The sequence below is a fragment of the Daphnia pulex genome, chromosome 2 (genome assembly GCF_021134715.1).
Source record: "Daphnia pulex isolate KAP4 chromosome 2, ASM2113471v1".
Classification (NCBI taxonomy): Eukaryota; Metazoa; Arthropoda; class Branchiopoda; order Diplostraca; family Daphniidae; genus Daphnia; species Daphnia pulex.
This window is the reverse complement of record NC_060018.1, coordinates 4905008-4928696: the sequence shown is the minus strand read 5'-3', so window position 1 is coordinate 4928696 and position 23689 is coordinate 4905008. Positions and strand designations below refer to the sequence as shown.

Genomic DNA, 23689 nt, shown 5'->3' with positions numbered 1-23689 from the left:
GGATGGCGAATGGGAATTTAACGTCGTTTCCCACATCTGACATTCAATTCCTCCGGCTTCAAAGTTCACACACTGCATCGATTAGTATGGACTGCTGTGCCGCTGTTCCATCTCCGAAACGGAGAGGGATTGTTTTCTGCTCCGCTCGAATCGACTGCGCGTTTTGGATCGTTGAAATCCGATCCGGCCTTATGTCCGCTAGAATGAATGGAAAGCTGATAGAACGGCCCTCTCCTGCTTCGATATACACTGATAACAAATTAAACCTGAGAATGTTGGAATTGCTATGCATATTCTAATACTCCATTTCTGGACAAAAGACAAATAAACGTAAAATCCATTTTCGAAATTCCTTAAACGGATCCAGGAATCGACTGGTTGAGCTAGTTTGGCTGGTTGGGTGGGGATGTTACCTATTTACCAAAACGAGTTTCTTTGATATGAACTGAATCGTCATTCTTTTATGTGAAAAAAAACCCAGAAACCAAAAAACAAAAAATCAGTCAGCGCCTTTTAAACATTCAGTTTCTTCCTTTTTCTTTTCCGTCCGTCCGCCATGCCCGGATTGCCCGGTTTTGTTAGATCGTGTTGAGCCGGCCCGAGACGCAGCTAAAGCACTGTATAGTAGTACATAGTGTAGCTGCCGGGTGGGTATGCACTTTCAAGGTCGTATGTCCGTGCGCGCGGGTTTTTTCTTTTTAATATTACAAAAATATTTTTTAAAAAGAAAAGAGAACCTCCCGCTCATCCGAACCACCCCCAAAAAAGCTCCCGCCTTTAGACACGAGGCAGACTTATACAACCAAATGTATATTTGAAGGAGAGGATGCCTCCGAACGCTTTGAGGCATTCACATGGTTCAACTATATCAGAGAAAACCCACCCACCGGCAACCGAACGAACGCACCCACCGTCTCTTTTTTTTTCGACGACTAGTGCCACCACTCCATTTGTCTGTATACTGATTTTAATAGGTTTCGATTCTCCGAACCGTGCAGACGTGATAAAGTTTTTCTCTCGTCACATCTTTCTTTTCGTTTGGCGTTTCTCTTGTGTCAAGTCTGTTAAATTTGTTTTGTGACATTCGGCTCGTGTGTTGTTGGAGAGAAAGAGCAAAAGACCCACCACGGTTGATATCTCTCTCTGAAGGGATCGAGCAGATTCTCAGATCTGTCATGTGACATTTTAAGTTCTGCTGCTATCGGCATCAATTGACAGCAGAGTGTTTTTCGTCTGCGTTGCGTCTGCATTGTGTAGTGAGAAAGTAATTGGGGCGTTCCTGGAATGAAAGCAATTTTCTTTTCTTAAACTTCTGTAGAAATTCGTAATTTTTGGGGAAAAAAAAGAAGAAAATCCTGTTGAAGACTAATTCGCTATCGCCACGTGTATTGCCCTGGGGTTTAAAGTTCCCTCATTTTCATTTTAGCAAATAGAAAGCCATAACCAGGCCACTGTACACTCCCAGAGGCGGGGTTGAAATTGTAGCGCAATGGCGCTGTGGTCCTATTTCGGCGATAGGAGAAGCTTCCGCAGGGCTATCCAGTCGTCGGATTCCAATCAAAATGCCAGCCGACGTCTTGTCAACGGACAGCAGGCCAACCATCGAGGGCGAAGCATTAGCGAGACTTCCAACGACGGCGTACTCGAAGATGTTGAAGAAGAGATCCCCAGCACAGAAGGTTCATCGCCCACCGAGAGCAGCGTCTATCACAGTTTGCCCTCCTATCAGGGAAGTCTTCATCGACACAACACGCTCTTTAAGCGCTGGATGGCCAGTCGTAATCGATCAGTGGACGAATCATCCAGTTCGCATTCGCTCAATCGTGCTCGAGGGGAATTGTCAAACGAGCAACCCGTTGCCGTTCATTATCACCGACGCCCGGCGCAGACAACCAACAGCAACAGCAACATCATCAGCAGCAATAATAATAACAGCACCACCAGCACAACCATTACTAGTAGCAGTGGAATGTATTCACCCAATAACAGTAGACAGCGCGTCCGACACTCTTCGGCGCCTGTTTCCAATTTGCCACTGCGACTCGATCCCCATTTCATTGACAAAAGTCTCATCGAAGTCAAAGAAATCGTCCAGCAGGATGGCGAAGAGAAGACGTCAGAGGAGCTGGACAATCATGGCTATTTTAACAAGGACATTTGGATCCCGAGAAGGAACTACGTTTACAGAAAGGTAACCGCGCCCTACACAACCTAAATTTACCTTCTGTTTTTCAATCTAAAAATGACGACCCTGTTGTTTTGCGAGGGTGTTGGTGGACGGCATTGTCTGTCTGACACGTACGCACCTGTGAATGTTGACAGTGCAAACGGGCGTCGCCGTCGTGTCCGAATAGCTCCCGGGGAACATGTTCGTCTGCTTGTTCCGTAGCATCCTAGATGTCACTGACAACCGAACGTTTACAATTTTTTCCTTTTTTTTCTTTTCAATTGAAACCAAAAAATAATAATCTTATTATTTTTTTCCTGATATCGCCACGCTATTCTCGTTTTGAACACCAAGCGAAAGGAAACGAAAGGAAACTGGCACTAACCAAATGTCGGGACATTTTCGGTTGGTCTTGATTTTGTTTTGCCTTTCCCAAACTTGTCAAAACCCCCAAAAAGAAAAGTTGCGGTTTTCATGCTTCGTCATACTAAACTCACTCTTCCCTGGTAGCTGGTTCAAAATAATGGCATGCGTTCTAGTTGGGATTATTTTTATTATCAAACAAGCCAGCGGCGGCTACCCGATGCCGCGCCCCGTTTTTCACAAGGGAGGACTATTCTTTTTTCGTGTATACATACACCAAAGTCCACAAACGTCCTTCAAGATCAAAGGCAAAAGAATGAAAATCTCTCAAGGCGATTTGAGCTATTATGCCCTGAAGAGTCGTGATTCCTCTTTGGTGTTGCTATCCTTTGCCAAAAGGTTTTTCTTTTACGACCCGTTTTGGTCATTTTTTTGCACTCACTTTTGTTTGTTTTTTTCGTCTTGATCATCGTGAATCTCTTTTCCTAGTCGTTGCCGACTGCGATAATGATTTGAGCGATGCATTCCAGATTAGATCGGAACGCTCTCGAGATGTTTATCATCGTTAAGGCGGGTTCAGCCTCTCTCATTCTTCCCTTTTTTGCACTGATAAAATGCATTTGTCGTGACTCCTTTAGATTGTCTAATCGCTAGTGCCAACTAGATATTCTAGTTGTTAACTTTTGGGTATTTTGAGTTGACAGTTTCCTTAGGACTCCTGACTAGAATCCTACATCGCTTCGTTTTCTAGTGGGTATTTCCTTTGTCGACTTTTTTTCTTTTTTCCACGACTGGTTCTTTATATCCGATTGCGACCGGCTGATTTGGCCGAGCATTTCTCGCTCCGCTGGACTACGTGACTCGACTCGCGCAGTCAAGGTTCGCACCTATTTAATGCGAATCATTTCGATGCGACCGGCATTCGTGAATTGCCGTGCGGGATTGTCTGAAATAGGTCCTTGAGACGTGTCCGTTCTTTGTCCTAAAAGAGCCTGCGTCAATTGGCGTGAATCATTATTCAATTCAATCATTTTTTCCGTGTCCGCATTTAGTTACCACGCACACCACTGTTGACGGGGTCGTCATGGTGACACACTGTTGTTATTGTTGGCTTCCTTGTAAAAACTTAATTTTTCTGTAGCACTTGTCCATTCGTAACGGCAATTCTTTCCATTTTGAATTCTATTCAAATTACGGGGGAATTCCAACCAGCCGAATTTTTGTGTTTTATTGTTATTACTTTTTTTTGTTCTCTGCGCCTTACGTGTACGTCTAGCGGCGATCATTAAAACTCTCCAAAACAGGATCGGCGTCTCAAAGTGGTGGTACCAGTAAGACTGGGTCACGGGGCAACAATATGGCCGAGAGCTTCTGGCAGTGGAGTGCATTCACGTCTTGCGACAACTTTCTACAGTCACACTCGATCATCCCTGTAACTAGTAAAACATTTAAGGTTAAAAGTCTTTAACGTTGATTGCAAGACGCATTACAAGTTCCCACTAATAGATATAAGTCCGGCGTACGGATCGGGTCGTTGGGGCCGTCCCTGACATTTCAATGCTTCTTTATAGTAGAGACGTCTCCGCCAGGTCGCGTTTGTGTCTATGAAAATGTACTTTCCCTCTCTCTCTCTTTGGAAAGTCTCAAAATGGAAATGAGAACTGATTGTAGATTTTGGTTTTGTTATTTTCGGTTGATGCGTCGTCTGGAGTTTAAATTGGGAATACTCCGGTGCGGAGTGCAACTTTCCCTCTATTGTTTGGACGTTCATTATGTTACTGTTCTTCAGTTTGAATATTGGAATGGAATTTTGTAAAGCCGGGATTATATTCGCAAATACGTACTTCTTTGTTTGCTGGGCTAGCCCGCGGGTTGGAAACCCGCACGTCGCATCTGTTAGCTGGCTTTGCCAATCCGTCTGCGACTGCGCGGACGCTCGGCATGCGGTTCTCACGCTGTTTCACGGCCGAGAGAGAGATGACGCGCACACAGGTCCACGCAGCTAACGCTGATGGCTCCTCCTACACCCTACATCGCCGTCAACTCTATGTTACACTTTAACACACGAGGGGGGCAGCCAGCTGCAGTGCAAGCAACGGCGTGAGTGTAGCGTGCTGTACCGACAGTCTGTGTCTGTGTGTGCGTGGAGACGGGCAAAAACTTTCGCTTAGCCAGTGTGGCGGGCATCTTCGGTCATATCACACCAGTCCGCGTTTAGGTGCCAGACACATATTATTACACACAGAGAGCAACTTGTGTGTCCACTTTCCATATTGCGTGAAAGGGGCCACAGACCGGGAGGGGGAGAAAGAAAATTGACACACGGGTTGCAGCCCAAACAAAAAACGTGAATTGTAGTTTGCCACTCTGTACCTGACGGTGAATGTCAAGCGACCCGTAGAAACTTTGAAATCAATACCGTTGTTAGTTCGGCTGCGCCTCCCGTCTGCTACTTACTAGTTTCCACCCAGGGATTGTATCTTGAATTCTTAACACCAAAACGAAAAAGAAAAGGGTTATTGTTTTTTTTTTATTAAACGAAATTGAACGTGCGCCATGCATCGCTGTCTAGTTTCTCCGGGCAATCACACTCAGGGTGATGATGGCAGTATGGTGAGTACGGCACTCTAATCGTCTCTAGGAAGAGAAGGAATTTCGGGATCGTTCACAATCGTGTTGATCTCATTCCGTGCTTCTCCGTTTGATCCAATTCCGTTTCTGTCGATCGATTCTTTTGGTGGTGGCCTCCGCACTCTTTAATTTATAGTCTACGCGTTTCAATCACACGGGTCGCTGGAGACAAAAAAAAAAGGAGTCTCTCGAATTCTTTTGAGTTGTCTCCTTCTTTTGAATGTTCTTTGTTTCTGCATCTTTGGTGCCTGAAGGACTTAAACTGCTGCGCCATCTTCTTGTGTTGCCCATTGGTTTTTAATCATCCATTTGTTGGGGGGTAAGAATGATTTTGATTTTTCTTGAGTTAATAAGGAAATCTATTTGATCTTTTTTTCCTCGCTTTGTTGCCGCTTTTCTTTTGCTTTCGCGTTTTTTCTGTTGATATTTGTGCATTCGGCTGTTGACTTTTAAACCCCCTGACAATAGAGCTACGGGACCTTATTCTTTTTCTTTTTTTGTTGGCGATGTTATTCGCTCCATCCAATCGAGTGCAGTTGTCAGTTTTCCTCTTTTTTTCCCTCTTCTCTTACGTGACTGGATGCAATAACTTTGTGTGGTACAAAGCCTCGTCTATACGCGGCGGTTGGTCGAGGTTCGGCGAAAAGAGTCGAATAATTATATCTCGGCAGCTGAAGAGTGCTGGGGCTTGATTCGATTTAGCAGGAAATTGGCTGGGCTGTTACCCACCTACCACTAGCTGCTGCCCTGTTTATTTCTCTATGACTGGTTAGATTGGGGTTCAACATTTTGCCGAATCATTTTCATTGTGAAGTGTAAATTTAGATCCTAGTTTTCTATCGATTTCTTGTTACCTTGCACGGCCAAGAGAGGAGAAACTTTGCGAGACACGCAAATGAAACTTTGTAAAGGATATTTTGCAACCGACATGGAAGCCCAAGCAATATGCTGTAGTAGTCTCCCCGTCTGTATTGATCTCGGATGGCATATTAATGCGTATTACGCAACATCCGCCAAAGGACAAAGTAATAACTCTTAATCTGTTCCTATGTTTTATTATCAACTATGTCCCTTGATCGTAAAATTTAATGGGCCTCGGCCGTCTCTCAAAATCCTTTTTTTCACATGATTAAACAAACGGCGGCGAACTTGAAAAACTTACAAATGAAATAAAGGGATTCTGCTCACGATACGACCGGAATTTATAGCCGCCGTCTTGATGTTTGCCAACATAAAAAGAAAGCTATACGTAAATACACATTTTTTCCATGTGGAGATCAATGCTGGATGCGTATAGACTTTGGCTGGCGGTATACGTGACGGTACTCCAGAGACAAGTCGCAGTTGGTCTACATGGTAGGTGTAGTAGGTATTGATCTCGTGTGGTATTTTCCAAATGTGCGCCGAGCTATTGTGTTTTCAACTCTTGTTGGATCATTCAAGTCTTGAACGCAGAGAGTCGCCTACTCAGGTGACTATAAAGTCACTTTGCGCGCAAAAGTCAACGTTATAACTTGGTCATTTCATTTTCTATCCCCTTGCGAGCGAATCCGAGACGCACAGAACCGACACTTTTAGTTGTGCCGTCATGGCGGCGAATTGAACGCTAGGTAAAATTCGACACCGCGTTTCCTGTTGGAGAAAGAAGAAGAAGAAAACGTATCCTTTTTCTCGTCTTGTCATTCAGCTGTGTGTGTGAGGGTCTTCTTCTTTTTATTAATCTTGATTCCGCGCTTCTCCGAGCATGCTGTGCAAACATCGCGCACCACCGCCAGACTGGACTATCAAGACCAAGTTCATCTCGTCCAGACATTTCTTTTGGAAATATCCCCGTTCCTTTTTTGGCCCCGTGACAAGATCATTAGCTAAGCCCAGTCTCGTGACTGTGGGACCTTAAAAAAAAAGAGAAAATACCCTTGCACACAAAACTCGTCGACATCTTCCACTTTTTCTCGGAAAAGAGCGTTTTTGTTTGATTGTTGTTGTTGTAATTTATTGAAATATTCATTTCCGGAAGCTAATTTTCTTTTCCTCAATTGTGGACTCCTCTCTTTTTCCTAATGATGTGATCCCCTGACGTCCATTTCTTTGTTCTTCCATCAGTTGAACTCTGTCATTCTCCTTGTGAGATCATCTTTTTGGATAAGAGAAGTGATGAATCGGTCGTTGGCTTCACGCCCGCAGCTGATGGATGCGATTGACTCCCCTGGTCAATTAGGTTTGGACGAATATGTGCACTGTATATATCGATTACGGGTGGGAAATGGATATCGCTGAGAAATGGATTTGGCCATGAAGTTGGTGGCCCATTTGTGGCGATCATTTTTCCACGACGCCACAAAGTCTGGCGCTGGGCTGCGATGGGCTGTTGATCTTTTCTTTTTCTCTCCTAGCTGCCGCCCACAATGTGAAGTTTCAAATCCCGAATGTTTACAAAATGGTTTTATTTCTTCGCCAACAACTGTTGTCAATTGTGTTGTCGCCTGACATTTTGGCGTCTGGGACCGGCGACCCTCACCATGGCTGTGCGACAGTTTGGCTCCGAGCCCAAATGGCCGGACGTCACGTACGCTTGATCCTGCACAGTACCTATAATGTACTGCGTGCGCTCAAATAGTTACGAAATGTTCGACGTGGAGGGAGCGAGAGAGAAAATAAAACTCCTGCATTTTTGTTATTTATTTATTATTTTTTTTTTTAAATCTGGAAATGTTGTTTGAAAATGTTTGAAAGTTTTGAACGCGGAGCGAGCGAAAATAGAGACTCTTAAAGTTGCTCGGCTAGTAGTTTAAATCCGATTTTGTAGGTGGATATTTTTGTGCAGTATATGTACTTTGTGCATTTCGTCACTTCGTTCCAAATTCTAATAAAAACATTCTCTTATATTTCTTTTTTCCTTTTTTCTTCTCTTCCAGTCCTCGCTGCCACTACCCGTAATCGTGACCGAAGACGTGGACGCTTCAGACGTGGATAGAAGTCGCACCATGGCCGACAACGGAGCCAGACCTCGAGCAGGTACGAATCGTGTGTCTTACGAATTGAAGGGCTTTCTAATCGATAATTTCATTCTGTTCCTGTTTTCCCCTTCTTCTACTGAAGTAATTGTCTAAATTGTGAGATTAAAGAGGGTGGGGGGGAGGTATTTAAATATTAAAATTGACATGTTGTTGCGTGTTGACGTGCGTATAATGCATAATCAAAATAGGAACTTGGAGTATGCCTCACCCTAATCCAGGACGCCATGGCGGAACGTCGAATTCTGTCGTTTCCAGTGCAACTCTCATCATCGGTACATTTTCACAAAATCTGTCGGCTCTTCTTCTTCTTCTTCCGTTTGAGTGTTTGTTTGTCCTGTTTACGCTTTGGCCTGGGCTTCTTCTGCTGCTGCTGTTTCTTCCGTGTCTGTCGGACGCACGACTTGAGGGACGTATTGTCGATTCCAGCTCACTTTGGGCGCTCTAAAATAAACAAAAATGGCTCACCTGATTCGCCAAAGTAAATTCTTTTGCTGGGACTTTAAAAACAACAACCCAAAAACACCACACTCTTACCAGGTCGTGAGTTGTTGTCCTAGTGTCTCTCTCTCCCCCTTTGGGCTGCGCGTGTTTGATCAGCAATCTAAGAATAGATAACACAGTCACGTGTTGACGAGTCTCCTTCCAGCATTTCAAATGTTGTGAGAAGGAAAAAAGAAAACGAAAGAATCGACCAAGACCTGCATGCGCTATTTATTGTTTTACAGTTGTAACTAATCTTTGATGTTATCTGGACAAAAAGTTATAAAAGAAATGAGCATGTAACTTACAATCTTGCATCATCATGAGTCCGTACGAATGTTTTTTCTCGTTCCCAACGGAACGTGATGTCCATGGACAATCAACTGATTCTCATTTTCTTTCTGTTGATTGTTGTTTTCAGCTGCACACGATGATCGACTGCGTCGGAAATCTGGCGACGACGCCGGCCTGTTCGGATCTCCCGGCCGTCACAAGACCCTCGGGAGCGCCCACATTTTCGAGGCTTTTCGGCCGCGTTCCAAATCGGATGCCCAGCGTGCCATCAAGAAACCAACTATCATGAGTACAGTCAAGAATGCCGTCCAAGTGAGTTCCATTGCAATAAATACAAATATAATCGATTGCATTCACCTGATTATACCCCCCTCCTTCCTGCGCGTTATGAATCCCATGAACCGTGAAGCGAATAGACGGAATGAACTTGTGAAAGAGAAGGATTAGGTTGCTGGGCAACCAGCTCAGTCAAATCCCCTCGCTCCTCATGTGTCCAATTACGTTCACCATCTAAATCCGAGATGAAATTGCTTGGTTCCGGTTGTCTTGACAACTTTTCGTCCTCCTTCACGGATGAAAGGAATGCAAATAAATGAATAGGGAGGCGATTAAAAATATGAGTGAGCCCTTTTGTCGACGTCTCTTGTTATGTCTTATTCTTCTATGGTGAATGTCGTGTTTATGGTTATTAATTCCGTCTGATGCATTGAATATTATTTGTATGTACATTCACAGAACTCGCTGATGGGATCACCGATTGTTGCTGGTCGGATTGCGTCACCGGGAAGTCAGAGCCCATCTTCGCTTCCTTACGACGTCCCTTCCTCGTATGGGAGCGGCAATGGCGTCAGTGACAAAAACCGGACGCGATCCATCACGGAAGCGTCAACGTCACGCGGACCTGTTTCTAAAGTCATGGATATGTTTCGGAATCGTTCACAAAGTGTTTCCACTGACGACAAGCGCAAAGTAATGGACAATTTTCGTTTAAAGCAATTATTCTTATCGATTTTATGGATTTTCTAATTAAACAAAATTAATAATTTTTAGCAGAAAAATCAGCCAGTTGTCGTCGTTAGCAACAACAGTCACGGTGAGTCTCCAAAATGATTAATTTTCTTAGTATACTTTTATTTTTTTAATCAGTGGGCGTCCCCCTTAATTGAAAAAAAAATCCACCTTATTCCCAAATTGATCGTTAAAAAGATCCAACCATCCAATCCGTGTTTTCGACGGAAGTTCCTCTGGGAACGCACGTGGTTAAAAACCGACCAATTTGACGTTTTTTTATTATCTTGCCCGAACATAGTCCAACAATATCAATTTCATTGAAACGGTTCAGTAACCTCTTGAAAAAACCGATTTTTTTTTTGGTGTTCCACAGCGGATTTTGAAGAAACCGAAGCTCATTGTTGCTATGCAAACTATAGAAAGTCATTGCCGCCGTAGGGGTCGGAAATAGAAAGATGTGGCACCTCTGGACATTCTATTACATTTTTGTTTCGTTTACATTGTGGACTTTTTGAGTTCGTACCGTCTGTTCCCGGCCAAAACAGCAGTTGAGTTTGTGACGTTCGCCTCGTGTGTTCTTCTCCTGATTTAGTATTATTTTACAATATTTCTTACGATATATTGTCTATTTTACGTTTTGTACTTGAATAAGTGCATACGACTGAAGATTCTTGTTGAATGCCCCTGGCTACGTTTCTCGTGTCACGGCCATAACTCTCTGTTACTTCTCGTGCATATCCCTTAATCAGGAAACTAGGCCCCTCGAACAACTTGTTTACGACTTTCGTTCGATTCTGAAGTTGTGCAACTGGTTCAACTCAAGGACAACATTGAAGTCAACAACAAAAGAGTCTCAGTTATATATAAACATCCTGCATATCTAGACTGAAACATAATTTCTTCCAGAATGGATCGCAAAGAAGAGAGCTTTTCAATAGCTGATTTGGAAGCTGCCGTTTCCATGTCATCCATTGCAGATGAAGACTACGCTCAAGTGTTTACTGGATGTGAAGCCCTAGAAGTGGAACGTGGAAACACACCCAACAAGGGTGACACTGCCAGCACGACAAGTTTGTTGGGGTCAGATGTTTCCATGGGTGAAAGTGCCAGCTCTTTTCAGTTTATCAGTCCCGGTCAGTCTGACAAGAACTTCTCCAGTGTGGCTCTGAAATCGGAAGACCCCATGTGGCAGCCCTGCTTGACTCCTGAGCCCTCATTGTCACCTCAACCGAAACATGATCCTGAATTCATTAATGATTTGTTGTCTTTGGTTGAAGAAAGTCCTTCAGCAACGGCATCTGTCGATTCACCGTCAAGTCTTCCGTTTCATCCCGTGGCTCACATCAGTCAACCTTCTCGCCCTCGTGCTAAAAGCTTCAGCAAATTAAGTTTAGAAGCATTTCACTTTTTCCCATTCGGCAAATCGCATTCGCAAGGGCAAGATGAGCATTCAAAAGGCGATGAGAGCAAAATGGATAGCGCCACTGACGGTCAAAAGATGTCGTCTTCTTCGATGGAAAAACCTCACCGTCACTTTTGGTCGTCTCACCGTACCAAACATCACAGCGTCGAAGACAAAAAAACTGAGCAGCATCCAAATCCTGCTGGCCCATCGCACGGCAGTTCCCATCTCTTTCACGATTTGGGCCATTATCTACGCCGCATTTCGCACATTGGAAGTCATGAGAAGGAAGTCGGATCAGAGCCAGTCCGCAAGCACGTCCGCGTTCATCGTGCTTCCTCCAGCGAAGAAAGTGAAAAACTACCGCCAGCGCCCATGCGTGATCGTTCTCATTCGATGGGGGCGAAACCCAAGAAACGCACGGATTCCGACGTTACCACTTCAATTCAGACTGTTTACAATATTTACGATAAAATTGTCAAAGAAGGTAATGATTACGTGATCCCGCAAATGTGTTGGTTCGTTGCATCATTTTAAAATGCACGCCGCTAGGTGGCTGGTCCGGCTGCGTGATGGGGGTTCTTTCACTCCGAGACGGCGAAATAAAACTCCTGCAGCCCCGACTGGCTGCTTGGAGGAGAGCCCTCTTTGTTCCGGCTCCAAGAGCTCTTGGATCTCGATGGCCAGGACGTACTAGGAGAGTATAGTGTAGGGTGAGAGCTAGTCGAAGGTAAAGGGAAAGCAGAGTGTGTGGGGGAAAGTGGGATTGATCCAGTCACAGTTCCAAGTACGATCGTTGGTTGGGCCTGCCCACTTGTCTTATCAACTTTTGTAAATCTGGATTATTTCTCTGTCACTCTGTAGTTGTGGGAGTGCGCCCTTTGGCTTATCGGCACGAGGAGAGCGAGTGTATGAACCCTGTTTGGGTTTCACCATCACGGCTTTTATATATTGTATATAGTCGTGCCAAGATTCAGTCAGGCATAGATTTTCTGTCTCGAGTTCTCTGGATTGTTTTCCTCTTTGTTCAAGTGCCGCATTCGGAATGTTTCGTACCAGTTTCGGCTCTTCCAACGCCAAGAAAAACTTGAGATCGAAAGAATCGACGTCCAAAGAAGACGAGAAAGAAAAACATCGTAAGTTGGGAGCGCAATCGAAATTGTTTCAACAGCCGTGGTATTTAAAGGGTGAAAAATTGCGCTTGGAAATGCCAGTCACAAGATTTTTTGGTTGTCTCCTCGTGACGAGATCAGACTGGTTAATGGGAATTACTAGTTTATGTCGGTGCGATTCGATCACAAGCCGGCCTAGATGTGGGAGGGATGTACACACAATAAAGAAGAAGAAGAAAAAAAACGAGTGGGATAGTAAATGTGCAAGAAATCGATAAAATTGTGATGATAGATACTTTATGCTCGCCAGTGAACCGCTTCTTTTCACATGCGCAGAGCGTGTTTGTTCAGCGTTGATCTTTTGTTCTCGGTCGATGATTCGGTTCCAACCTTTTACCGAGCCAAAAAATGCTTTTTGAACGTCACATCTTTTCCTTTTGTCGTCATTTTTAATTGTTATGCCAACACAAACGTAGTGTGTAAGTCAGTAGCATCTCGACTCTCTGGCACGTCGCAGGTGTTTGGCTGAGTCTCGGCCGATTCGGACAGTTCCAGTGTCCTTAATGCAAGGGTTATGGGACTGTGCAATTCGTTGCCTTCATTGCAATGTGGTTTTTCGCCGAAACGCTGCTGCCTCTGCTGCTGCGTAGCTCATCGCCCGGTCGATAGCTGCGAGGAGCAGGAGGGTATTTCTCCGCTCCGATATGTCTTCCACTGGTCCTCACTGGCTTCCGTTGGCAGTGCCGAAGCTGATGCATGGCCCCGAAATTTGGCTGCTCATTCCAAAGATTGGAGCTCGCCTGGCCGCCAACTGACCTTGGCCGAACTTTCGCCTCTCCTTGCCAAAGATTCCGTCCGAATTCGAATCGCCCAATCTCAGCCTTTATCGTGTGCTAAAGTCTTCTGTCCGCCAACTTGCCCGTCCAATTATGCCGACAATCCAGCGGGCGCTCGTGATGTATCATTGATTGCCGAGACAAAAAATGGATCCAAAGATGTTCGATCTGAACTGAATAGATCCAGTGCCATACAAACTAATCCTCCTCCTAGCCCTGGATTGTCGGATTTTTGGAACGAGTTGAGCCATACGTTACATTTTTTGCGCTTCAGTACTCCGGTCATGTGCGAAGTCAGTTATGCCGCCAACTGCGCACCCGCTGCCCGTCTCTTCATTCCTAACCCTACGAACAAATCCTTGGGTTCGCCCATTACAACGACACCGCCCCCTTCGCCCGCCCAATCGGTCAAGTCCGCATCTCCCTTCTTTGCTGTGCGCTCCTCAAGCAAATTCATCCGCGTTGCGAGTTTACGTGAGAAACCCGGTATCCGAGCTCCGTGTGCCGATATTTTCAGTTTGTTCGAGCAGAGACCGTAAAGATCGCAAACTTGATCATGTGTGTATATTTGTTTGTTTTCTTAACGCAGGTGCTTTGATCCGGCGCGGCGATGATCGTCGAAGAGCCTCCCTAGGCGCCGGAATTCCGGGCGCCCTGCGAACCGGCGATAGCGCCTCGTTTGATCCCAACCATTCAGCCATACTATTCCGCGATTCCAGAGGAGTAAGTTTATTTTCTTTTAATTTGTTAAGTCTTTGCTTGGTTTGTGAAATGATTTGTAATCTGCTAAAGAGACGTCGTAAACTGTTTGTCTTGATGGTGTCTTGCATCATAATGCAGCTCCTGTACCCATCAGTGAACTCGATTTAGAAAAAGAAAGGAATGACGAAATCTTTATTTGAGAAAAATCAACAAAACAAATGAAAGAGATAAGAAACGCCAGAATGTTCTGCGTTTGTTTTCGTTTATGACGCATTCATTCTAGTTGCTTATATCATTTGACTCATATCCTAAGAATTCTGTATTTTCTTCTTTTTTCCCGTTTACAGCTTCCAGTCGCCGATCCTTTCCTGGATAAGCTGGATTTCGGAGATTTGGGTAAGAACCGGATACTATTAGTTTTGATGCTAGATTAATACGTCGCGCCGGGCAATGCCCATCGAAAGGAGAATATATATCTAAAGACTAAGTCTGCTAAAGAGGACAAATCAAACCAATTAAAGATCCTGGCAGATGGATGGATGGATGGATGGGGGTCAATCGCATCTGCTGCAAGAAAATCGCCTTCGCAACCGCGCTAGACTAACACGTTGCCAAGAATCGTGAACATAGACCCCCCTCCCCCCTTATTTTTTGTTTCTAAAATTAGATTTGACGCCGATACCTCCTTCTGGACTGCCCGTGGTCCTTTCAGCGCCCCTCAGAAATGAGGTTCGGCGACTGATCCGGTTGCGGTTGCCGATCCTTTTGTGTTGCGCACGCGCTCGCCATGTTTTATTAATTAACATCATCATTACTCCAATAGACAAGCCTTGGCGCTTTTGTTTCCCGTCCGAGTCGGATTGTGCGCTATAGTTGTAATGTTGGTGCGCTTGCTGGAAAAATTCGGGTCGTCGAATGTCACCTTGACTGGCGACGGTTGGCAGTGACAGTTGCAATCGACCTCTCTTTGTCTCGCTATCAAAGCTGTTCCTCAGTTGTGCTCGCGTGTTGTTGCGCCTCCAACAGAGCGCCGTAAATTCCCACGTAACGCTATCGAGCCAAAATAATCTTTAACAACTTTTGAAATCGAATTCCCCACTCGTCAGGAGTCACGAACGCATACGCACTCGACGCACAACCTGCGGTATACTCCCGCCGCTCTCCTCTCCCGTTTGCAGTCGGGCCTCAACCAGTCTAGCACCAAGTCCTCCTTGCACTGGCCAGTGAGAGAGAGCGCCGCGTGTACTTGATTTATGTCAGGAGCTCACACAGTTGTCTGCAAATGGAACGCTGCCCAGTTTGCGAAAAGCGCCGTGAACGGTACCATGCCATCAGTCGGTGAAAACTTCAGCGTGTCCTCCGTTGAGGTCGTCGTCGACATCAACAACAACAGCGACAACAAGGACAGTTAGAGGATTAGCAACAGCGAAGATAGAAGGATGGTGTTAATGTCGAGAAAATAGTCGGCGACGATTGTGAGCTGGACGCCATGCTGTGTCTTCATTACTATTCCAACTACGTGACTCTACGAATTCAAGGAGACGACGAAGAATATAGTTTGGATCAGATTAAAGAGTTTGAAAACGTGCAGCATCCAAATTGGGCCGACATTTCTGATATTGCAGGTGCTTATGAGGAAGCAGGTTCTGGGCGCCTAGACAAAGCGTCGTCAGTTTGGGAGCGTTTTGGGTAGTGGTGGCGGCCGATGGCTGTCCTGTCCGTTCTGCCACCGCGACGGTCATCAGCGCCAATGTTTTCACGAAGGGAAATGGATGCCCAATGGGTTTTCACACCGTTCTGTCAATCGACGATGCGAAGTTTTCTTGTTCCTATTTATATTAAGATGATGTTGGACCCTTGCCGGAATCGTTATCTGCTTTTTTAGCTATTCAGTTCGTGTCTCTACAAGCTCAACATTTTCAATTTTAGTTCCGTCATGGCGTCAAACATGTTTCAGTGTTGCAGTATTTTTTCCCCCCCAGAATAAGTTAGTTTATCTTTTGGCATTTTGACAAGGTCTTTATCATTCCACTATTTCCAGCTGTACATTTTGATTAATTGATCGCCGCGATCCACCCAATCCAGGAACAGAATGGAGAGACAAAGCACACACGCAAAAAGTCAGAACTATTCCAGCATCCTTTAGATAATCAGCTCAGATGTTCTAATTTTAAACCCTTGCATCCTTCTGCGGTGATGGAATACGAACTTGCACTTTCCTTGACGGAGGCGCCACTTGTAAATTGTTGAAAAAGCCGTCGTGTCTAATGAGAAGGGGGGAAATAAGAGCGACAGTTTTGACAGTCGGTTGTTGTTGGATTGTAAAATAATTTTTTAATGCTATTTCCGTAGATGACGAAAATCAAATTTTTGTCAAGTTCTTCAAGTTCCACAAATGTTACGATCTCATACCGACCAGCGCCAAATTGGTCGTCTTCGACACTCAGCTTCTGGTGAAAAAAGCTTTCTTCGCACTGGTTCATAACGGTAAGCTGCATTTAAATTTGAATTACTTTACGTTGTTCTCGATATTCATCCGTTTTTTTATATCCCCTGACAGGAGTTCGTGCTGCGCCATTGTGGGATAGCAAGAAACAATGTTTTGTTGGCATGCTGACCATCACAGATTTCATCCGCATCTTGCAAATGTATTACAAATCTCCGATGGTGCAGATGGAAGAGTTAGAGGAGCACAAACTGGATACTTGGAGAAGTAAGTTTGAAAGATGAAGAAAAGGTTGTTGAACACTTAGTCTAATTATTTTTCCTTGTACCTTTAAAGGTGTTCTTCAGCAGGACTATAAAGGACTCCAGAGTATTAGTCCAGATGCTTCTCTCTTTGATGCTATTTACACGCTGATCAGTAATCGAATCCATCGATTGCCCGTTATTGATCCTCAAACTGGCAACGTATTATACATCGTGACCCATAAAAGAATACTGCGCTTCCTGTTTCTATACGTAAGTTACCCCGTGAGTTGCGATTTCTTCTGTGTTTAATCTTGATACTTGTGTAACAGTTGAAGGACATGCCGAAACCAAGTTTCATGAACAAAACTTTGAGAGAGTTGAACATTGGCACGTACGACAATGTCGAAACTGCCAGTCCAGACACACCGATAATCACCGCATTGACAAAGTTTGTCGAAAGAAGAGTGTCTGCTTTGCCTATCGTCGATTCCCAAGGCAGACTAGTCGATATCTACTCCAAATTTGACGTCATTGTAATGAAGCGATATATTTTTAACATGCAAGAATTATCAAATAACAATTCTGATTTCTTACAGAATCTGGCTGCGGAAAAAACCTACAACAACTTGGATATTACTTTGACGCAAGCCAATGAGCATCGAAATACTTGGTTTGAAGGAGTTTCCAAATGTCATCTGGACGATTCTCTTGGCACAGTGATGGAAAAAATAGTCAGAGCCGAGGTAAGTTATTGATTCAATATTGATTGTTGATGTGCAATAAACTTGATCCTGCTGCAGGTTCATCGTCTTGTTGTTGTGGATAACGAGGATCGCGTCATCGGCGTGATTTCCCTCTCCGACATTCTTTCAGAACTCGTATTAAAGCCGAGCCGTAAGCTACATATTTTAATCAATCTGGAATTAGTCATCTAACTCATGCTGTGAATATATCTGCAGTGGCATTTGCAGGCCATTCGAAGAAAAACAGTTTGTGCTCTGATGCTGAAAACACGGGCACCATACCGGAAGAAACTGCATCTGATGATGAGATCGAACTCGCCTCCAGGGCGGAGACCTTGGACCAGCCAGTAACAGCGAGCGAGGATATAGCTATGATGGATGACGAAGAAGAGTGTTCAAGGGAAATACGTGATGCCCTCAATGGTGTTACTATGGCAGAAACCAATGAGCCGCCGGTTGTTTCAGTAGGAGAGTGATCATCTTCATTTCACACACATTGCGGCATATGTACCCATCTGTTCCCCTCCCCTCCTTTTTTTTGTTGGATGTCAAATTTAATGTTTCATACGTCAACCGGAATTATGAGGAGATTTTTTTCATTCGAAAGCATTGTGATTTCAACTAACCCCATTTGCAACGCTGTTTATTTTTCCTCCTCTTTGCAGCTGGGTAATTTGTTGATAATCAACAGCATGATATCTCTGTGTACGTTGTCTCTTCTGATTCTTATCTCTCGTGAGAGCAACACGAAATATTATACATATAGTATACATAATATGGGAAGAAGAAGAGCAAGCAGTGACATCCATTTGAAGCTCGTTGGTTTCTATTTGATATAATTATCTCATACCTTTCTGATTTATTTTTTCTGTTTTAATTATTTTCCTCTTTTTGTTGCCATACGTTACCATTTCGCCAAGTTTTTTAATGAGCTTCTATCGCTCACAGCTCTCATAAATAAAAGAGTAATTGTGTGATTTATGAGCTGGCGCGTGAAAATGTATACATCCCTCTTTAACCCAACGTTCCTTAGGCTTTAGTGTCAAACGATTTGTACTTTCCGAGTACTTGTGCATATGAATTAAGCAAGTGGAACTAAAAAAAAAATTAGGTGACCTGAGATTTCGCAAGGAAAAAAAAATCATGCGAGGGCGCTTATGTTCTATAGAAAGATTAAATACAACATGTCGAAATTACAATTTACTTCGTTATTTTCTAAAATTCAAACACGTTCCTTAAAGTTATGTTGATGTATTTTACATAATTTAATTGCGAGTGAAAAATAGTTTTGTCGATTCAAAGAAATTCTGTGGAGTAACGAGCAGCCATCTATTTTGAAAATTCTGCAGAAGTAATTTCGTCTTTTGATACTGTTTTAGTACGGTTTTAGTGTTTTAGTCTTTGAAAAATGGAATTCAGGTTGAATCTAAATGTGCCGCCTTTTAGTGCGTAGTTGCCTGTCTATCGTTATGCCCAAACAGTCGGGATAAAAGAACACAAAGAAAATTATTCAATAAAAACTCTTTTCAAAATCAACCAAAAACATTTAAAGCTTTAAAATATGAGAACATAAAATCATATAAATTCAGTGATTTGTTGGTTATTTCATTCATCAATTGTTTAATCTTTAACCGGAAAAGTTTTCACATTATTAAAGCATGAGTAATACAACTAGGGTTAAGCAACCGTTCACCGTGTCTATTTTTGACAATGATTCCCATGTTAATTGTGAAAAGAATTGCCAAACCTCGAGAGAGCTTTTTGAAAAAAACAGTACAAGTATACTAGTAATACTACACCCAATTTTCGTTTCTTTATTAGACTCCAGAGGTCTCACGCTCTGTGCCTAGCGTCGTCTGCTTCGGATTGCTATTCGTTCGTCAATAAATTCTAGACAACAATTGGCCTCTTGTTTTTCCATTGATTAGACTTTCGTCTTTAAACAAAATTGACGAGAAGCATAATGGATATCACTCCCGCCCCATCTAATAGAGCAAACCGTTTTATGTTAGAAGGCGTAGGGACTCGTGTTATTCGTGGACCTGACTGGAAATGGGGAAAACAAGTGAGTAACTTTACAACAATTCATGATGAGTCAACTTAGATTTTTTTTTTTATGTTTACGAATCGTGAAAGGATTCTCCGTAGTATGTGGTTTCCATTGGTAATGATTTCTATATTTAGGATGGGGGTGAAGGCCATGTGGGAACTGTGAGAAATTTTGAATCTCCTGAAGAAGTGGTTGTTGTCTGGGATAATGGGTAAATACATTTATGCATGGAAATTTTGTCTTTAACTCATGCCAATGGCTTTTAAAACACAGGACTGCTGCCAACTATCGTTGTTGTGGAGCTTATGATCTGCGCAATCTAGATAGTGCTCCAACTGGCATTAAACACGAAGGAACAATGTGTGATACATGTCATCAACAACCTATATATGGGATCCGATGGAAGTGTGCAGAATGCACTAACTACGACCTGTGCTCAATTTGCTACCACAGTGACAAACACCATCTTAGACATAGATTTTACAGAATCACAACTCCTGGCACTGAAAGGTAAATTCTTTTCAATTTTTAATTTGCCCTCTGGAAAAAGCTTTGACATTTATATTAATAAAATTTCAGGGTTTTGCTTGAACCCAGGCGAAAAAGTAAGAAAATAGGAATCCGTGGCATTTTTGCTGGTGCTCGCGTTGTCCGAGGAGTAGACTGGCAATGGTGTGTTATTGTTAAAAAAAAATCGTTGACACCGTTGAACCGTTTATATGTTTAAAGACGAAGGTTGACTAAATTTCCATTTCATAGGGAGGATCAAGACGGCGGAAATGGCAGACGTGGGAAAGTAACAGAAATACAGGACTGGTCAGCTGCAAGTCCTCGATCAGCCTCCTACGTCATATGGGATAACGGTGCTAAAAATCTCTACCGCGTTGGTTTCGAAGGAATGGTAAATACTAATGGTTTTGTCATCCTTTATTTGATGTTCAATGTATCAAATGAGCATTTATCATCAGGCCGATCTGAAAGTTGTCAACGATGCCAAAGGTGGGACCGTCTATAGAGATCATTTACCACTGTTGGGTGAACAAGGTCCAGGACGTTCTGGCCTTCATGGATTTGCTATTGGTGACCAGGTAGGAAAAAAGTGTCTGATAGTTCATTCTCATTACACTTATAACACGTATTTATTTAATTTTTTTAAAACATTAGGTCAATGTCGACCTAGATTTAGAATTGGTTCAAACATTACAGCACGGCCACGGGGGATGGACTGACGGCATGTTTGAATGTCTTGGAACAACCGGCACTGTTGTGGGAATCGACGAAGACCACGATATTGTAGTATCTTATCCTAGTGGCAATAGGTAGCTTTATACATCAACTAAATCTTTTTGACTTTCGCTTTATAAAGTGTTGCATTTTTATTTTACTTTCGTTTGCCCTGTCAAGATGGACGTTTAACCCAACAATCCTTCGAGTTGTCGTAAGTGAAAATCAAGTTTAATTTTTGAATTCTGAAATTGTAACTCACGGTTTTCCGACATAGGTTACAAGCCCACCGCCGGGAAACTCAAACGTTGACGTTCAACTGCAATTTTCTGTTGGGGACCTAGTTCAAATTTGCAGTGATCTTGAGCGCATAAAAATTTTACAGCGAGGACATGGCGAATGGGCAGAAGCCATGGCACCGGTATGTAAAGCTTTATCTCCTACGGTGTACAAACAAGGTCAATAATCCATTTAGGCGTAATATTTATCAGAAGCCGTACTGGCCTTTATAATTTAAAAGGTTTATAATTATTCTTTTTTTTTTTAAAGATTTATTTGATTCATCATGTTACTCTTTTGGGGATTATTTATCCAATCAAGCGTAATCGTTTAAGTGCTTAATTTCTCTATGTACAGACATTAGGAAAGGTTGGTCGCGTCCAGCAAATTTATCACGACAACGATCTGAAAGTGGAAGTCTGTGGTACATCTTGGACGTACAACCCGGCAGCTGTGACTAAAATTGCTTCTGATGGTTCTTTGCCAGGAGCCAGTAACGGAGGTAAATAACTAAATATAATGTAACGTAAAAACGAGGGAAACTGATGTGCTTTTTTTCTAGAAAACTTAAGTGCTTTGTTAAAGAAGTTGTTTGAAACTCACGTTACTGGAGATGTTCACGAAGAATTGGTCAAAGCCGCTGCCAACGGAGACACTCAGAAAGTTGAAGAGATCCTCAAGCGAGTAGATGCTGATGTCAATGGAGTGTTCGCAGGACACACGTATGTCTGATTATTTTTATTTTTCACCGAGTTATATCACATATATATTCAAAGTTACTTGGTTAGAAACTACTGAGATTATATGGAATGTAAAAGAAAATGTGGTTAACTGAAATGTCGAATGTTCTTTTACAGGGCCCTTCAAGCAGCCAGCCAAAACGGTCATCTTGAAGTGATCAAAGTGCTACTGCGGTACAAAGCCGACGTCGAAATCGAGGTCAGTGCTCATTCATCTTCTTTTACGCTCGAATGCATTGGGGTACTTTTATTGTATGGTTAGCCACGCTAACGTTTTTGTGCATAAGCGTACGTATGAGTAAGGCTCACCAAAAGAAACTGATGCGTTCCTTTCAGCTGTAAGTTTCTTGGCCAAACTTGCTTCCGACGTAACTTCCTTCAGCATGGTTAAATTTTTTCTCCGGAAGCAGACGTATTTTTGTGCTGACCAACAAAAAAAATCGCTATTCCTCAAGAAGATACTACTTAAAAATACCCCAATAAGTTTAGCCTTAAGTAGAGGAAGAATATAAAATCGAGAAATTCGTCAGATTAGTTTGAATTTTACCATAAAAATGGAATATTTTGGGATACTTCTTGGAACTGGTTACCGCATTGCTACTGAATAGATTATAAATCGAACGTTATTAAAGATAACGACACTTTAGTAGGCCATGCAAAGATTTCTCAAACAATCAAGTTCTTAGCAAAAGTATATTAAAAGTTGATTTGCGCTTGACTGTAGCCAGTTGAATATTTTTTTATGAGTGTATCCTGGGCATGAGTTAATCGAAATGTTCAGCAAGGTTCCAAATACACCACGATGAATGGCATTGGGAACTTTGCTCAGCATTTCAATAGATCCGTTGTTTATATCGCTCACTAAGTTTTTCGATAAGAAGATTTCCCTTTCACTTTGCTCATACAACAAGGATAGATGAGCACGAAATTACTTTTTTCTGATATCATCTAGTTGTGATGTAATAACCAGAATACTCTCTGCTAGGTATTGTTAAAGCATATATTGTGTTTTAAGTTGGCCTAGTAGTATTACTTTGTCGAGATCTTCGCCGTGTCTGTCGAAGTTCTACAATTCTTTTACTGTGATGCCCAATTGTCTGGAGACAATCGTTGCTGTCTCGTCGGTATTGATTTATGGCCTATGCTTGCTATTGGCTGTTTCCACTCTTCTTCTTTACAGTTCTTTTTCATTTCAAATTTGAAGAAAATTCTCATAAGCAATTCACGTACAATGACTTTCGCCATGATACTTAATAGAGAGCGTGTTATAACTGTAGAATACTTTTCTTTTTGAACGTCTTTCTGAACTCACCCATAATGGGTGATTGATGGAGCTGGGGTTCGTTTAATCCTAGTTTGCCAGCGTCCAGGGTTATTGGTGATATCAAAAGAGCCAGGTATAACCTCCTACTGTTCAGACTGCGCCAGCTGAAGTATCAGACCACTCTGAACTTTTCCTTTATCTTCCATCTACAGTGGCAGTCAATGTTGATTACTTACTGTTGCTGGAGTACGTACTCGGTTGAATTGCATCACAAACATTACCGTTTGAGGAGAGGATTCAGATTCAACCCCATTGCGTATAGTCTAACTATGGCCTTTATTTGGGATTACTGGAAGTTTAGTGCCCAGTCGTCATGTCGCTGTACGACCTCTACGGGATGGAATCGATAGTTTGTGCGCCTTTCACCATTTCACGAGACGACTGCATTTGGTCCAATTTTATTCGTAAATCCTTTCCTGATTCAGCGCCAAATGCTTCATTGGTTGGGGGGAGGGCTTTAAAGAATGTCGAGTTCATTTTGCCTCTTGAAAATAAGGATCGTCTTTTCCAGGAGAATTGCAGGCCTGTGATTGAACAGAACCATATTGAAACAGTCGGGGTTGTAGTAAACGAAAAATTCGGCTTGTCGTTCAGTCGACAGACAGAACAAATCGATACATACT

General features: G+C 43.0%; 2 protein-coding genes and 1 long non-coding RNA gene across 11 annotated transcripts in view; 2 read left to right on the top strand and 1 right to left on the bottom strand.

Moving 5' to 3' along the window:
• The first annotated feature begins 945 nt into the window (after positions 1 to 945).
• On the top strand, positions 946 to 18648 carry LOC124210537 (5'-AMP-activated protein kinase subunit gamma-2-like). Of its 9 annotated transcripts, none has more exons than XM_046608660.1 (15): positions 963 to 2191; positions 8077 to 8176; positions 8367 to 8450; positions 9080 to 9264; positions 9688 to 9921; positions 10006 to 10045; positions 13903 to 14036; positions 14363 to 14411; positions 16368 to 16502; positions 16576 to 16728; positions 16798 to 16976; positions 17036 to 17239; positions 17303 to 17449; positions 17507 to 17600; positions 17666 to 18648. In XM_046608660.1, the coding sequence occupies exons 1-15, from the start codon at positions 1490 to 1492 to the stop codon at positions 17923 to 17925; spliced, it is 2700 nt and encodes an 899-aa protein (XP_046464616.1). In that variant the 5' UTR covers positions 963 to 1489; the 3' UTR covers positions 17926 to 18648. The 9 variants fall into 9 exon arrangements, with proteins under 9 accessions (XP_046464619.1, XP_046464616.1, XP_046464617.1 ...); XM_046608661.1 differs by having other exon boundaries at positions 964 to 2191; positions 8367 to 8446; positions 9079 to 9264; positions 10003 to 10045; XM_046608659.1 differs by having other exon boundaries at positions 964 to 2191; positions 10003 to 10045.
• LOC124210549 lies at positions 8572 to 9083 on the bottom strand. Its single transcript, XR_006881255.1, has 3 exons — positions 8967 to 9083; positions 8713 to 8779; positions 8572 to 8619 (listed from the first exon to the last, which is right to left on the bottom strand). It is a non-coding gene; the product is annotated as an uncharacterized LOC124210549 (long non-coding RNA).
• Positions 18649 to 19250: 602 nt separating the features above from the next.
• Positions 19251 to 23689, top strand: part of LOC124210531 (E3 ubiquitin-protein ligase MIB1-like) — a 38324-nt gene continuing 33885 nt past the window's right edge. The window contains exons 1-12 of the mRNA XM_046608650.1: positions 19251 to 19514; positions 19634 to 19710; positions 19773 to 20009; positions 20079 to 20171; positions 20259 to 20400; positions 20468 to 20587; positions 20664 to 20818; positions 20904 to 20937; positions 21001 to 21144; positions 21360 to 21504; positions 21565 to 21724; positions 21860 to 21941. Of these exons, the coding sequence (XP_046464606.1) occupies positions 19413 to 19514; positions 19634 to 19710; positions 19773 to 20009; positions 20079 to 20171; positions 20259 to 20400; positions 20468 to 20587; positions 20664 to 20818; positions 20904 to 20937; positions 21001 to 21144; positions 21360 to 21504; positions 21565 to 21724; positions 21860 to 21941 (1491 nt within the window). The 5' untranslated portion in view covers positions 19251 to 19412. The remainder of the gene's footprint in view (positions 19515 to 19633; positions 19711 to 19772; positions 20010 to 20078; positions 20172 to 20258; positions 20401 to 20467; positions 20588 to 20663; positions 20819 to 20903; positions 20938 to 21000; positions 21145 to 21359; positions 21505 to 21564; positions 21725 to 21859; positions 21942 to 23689) is intronic.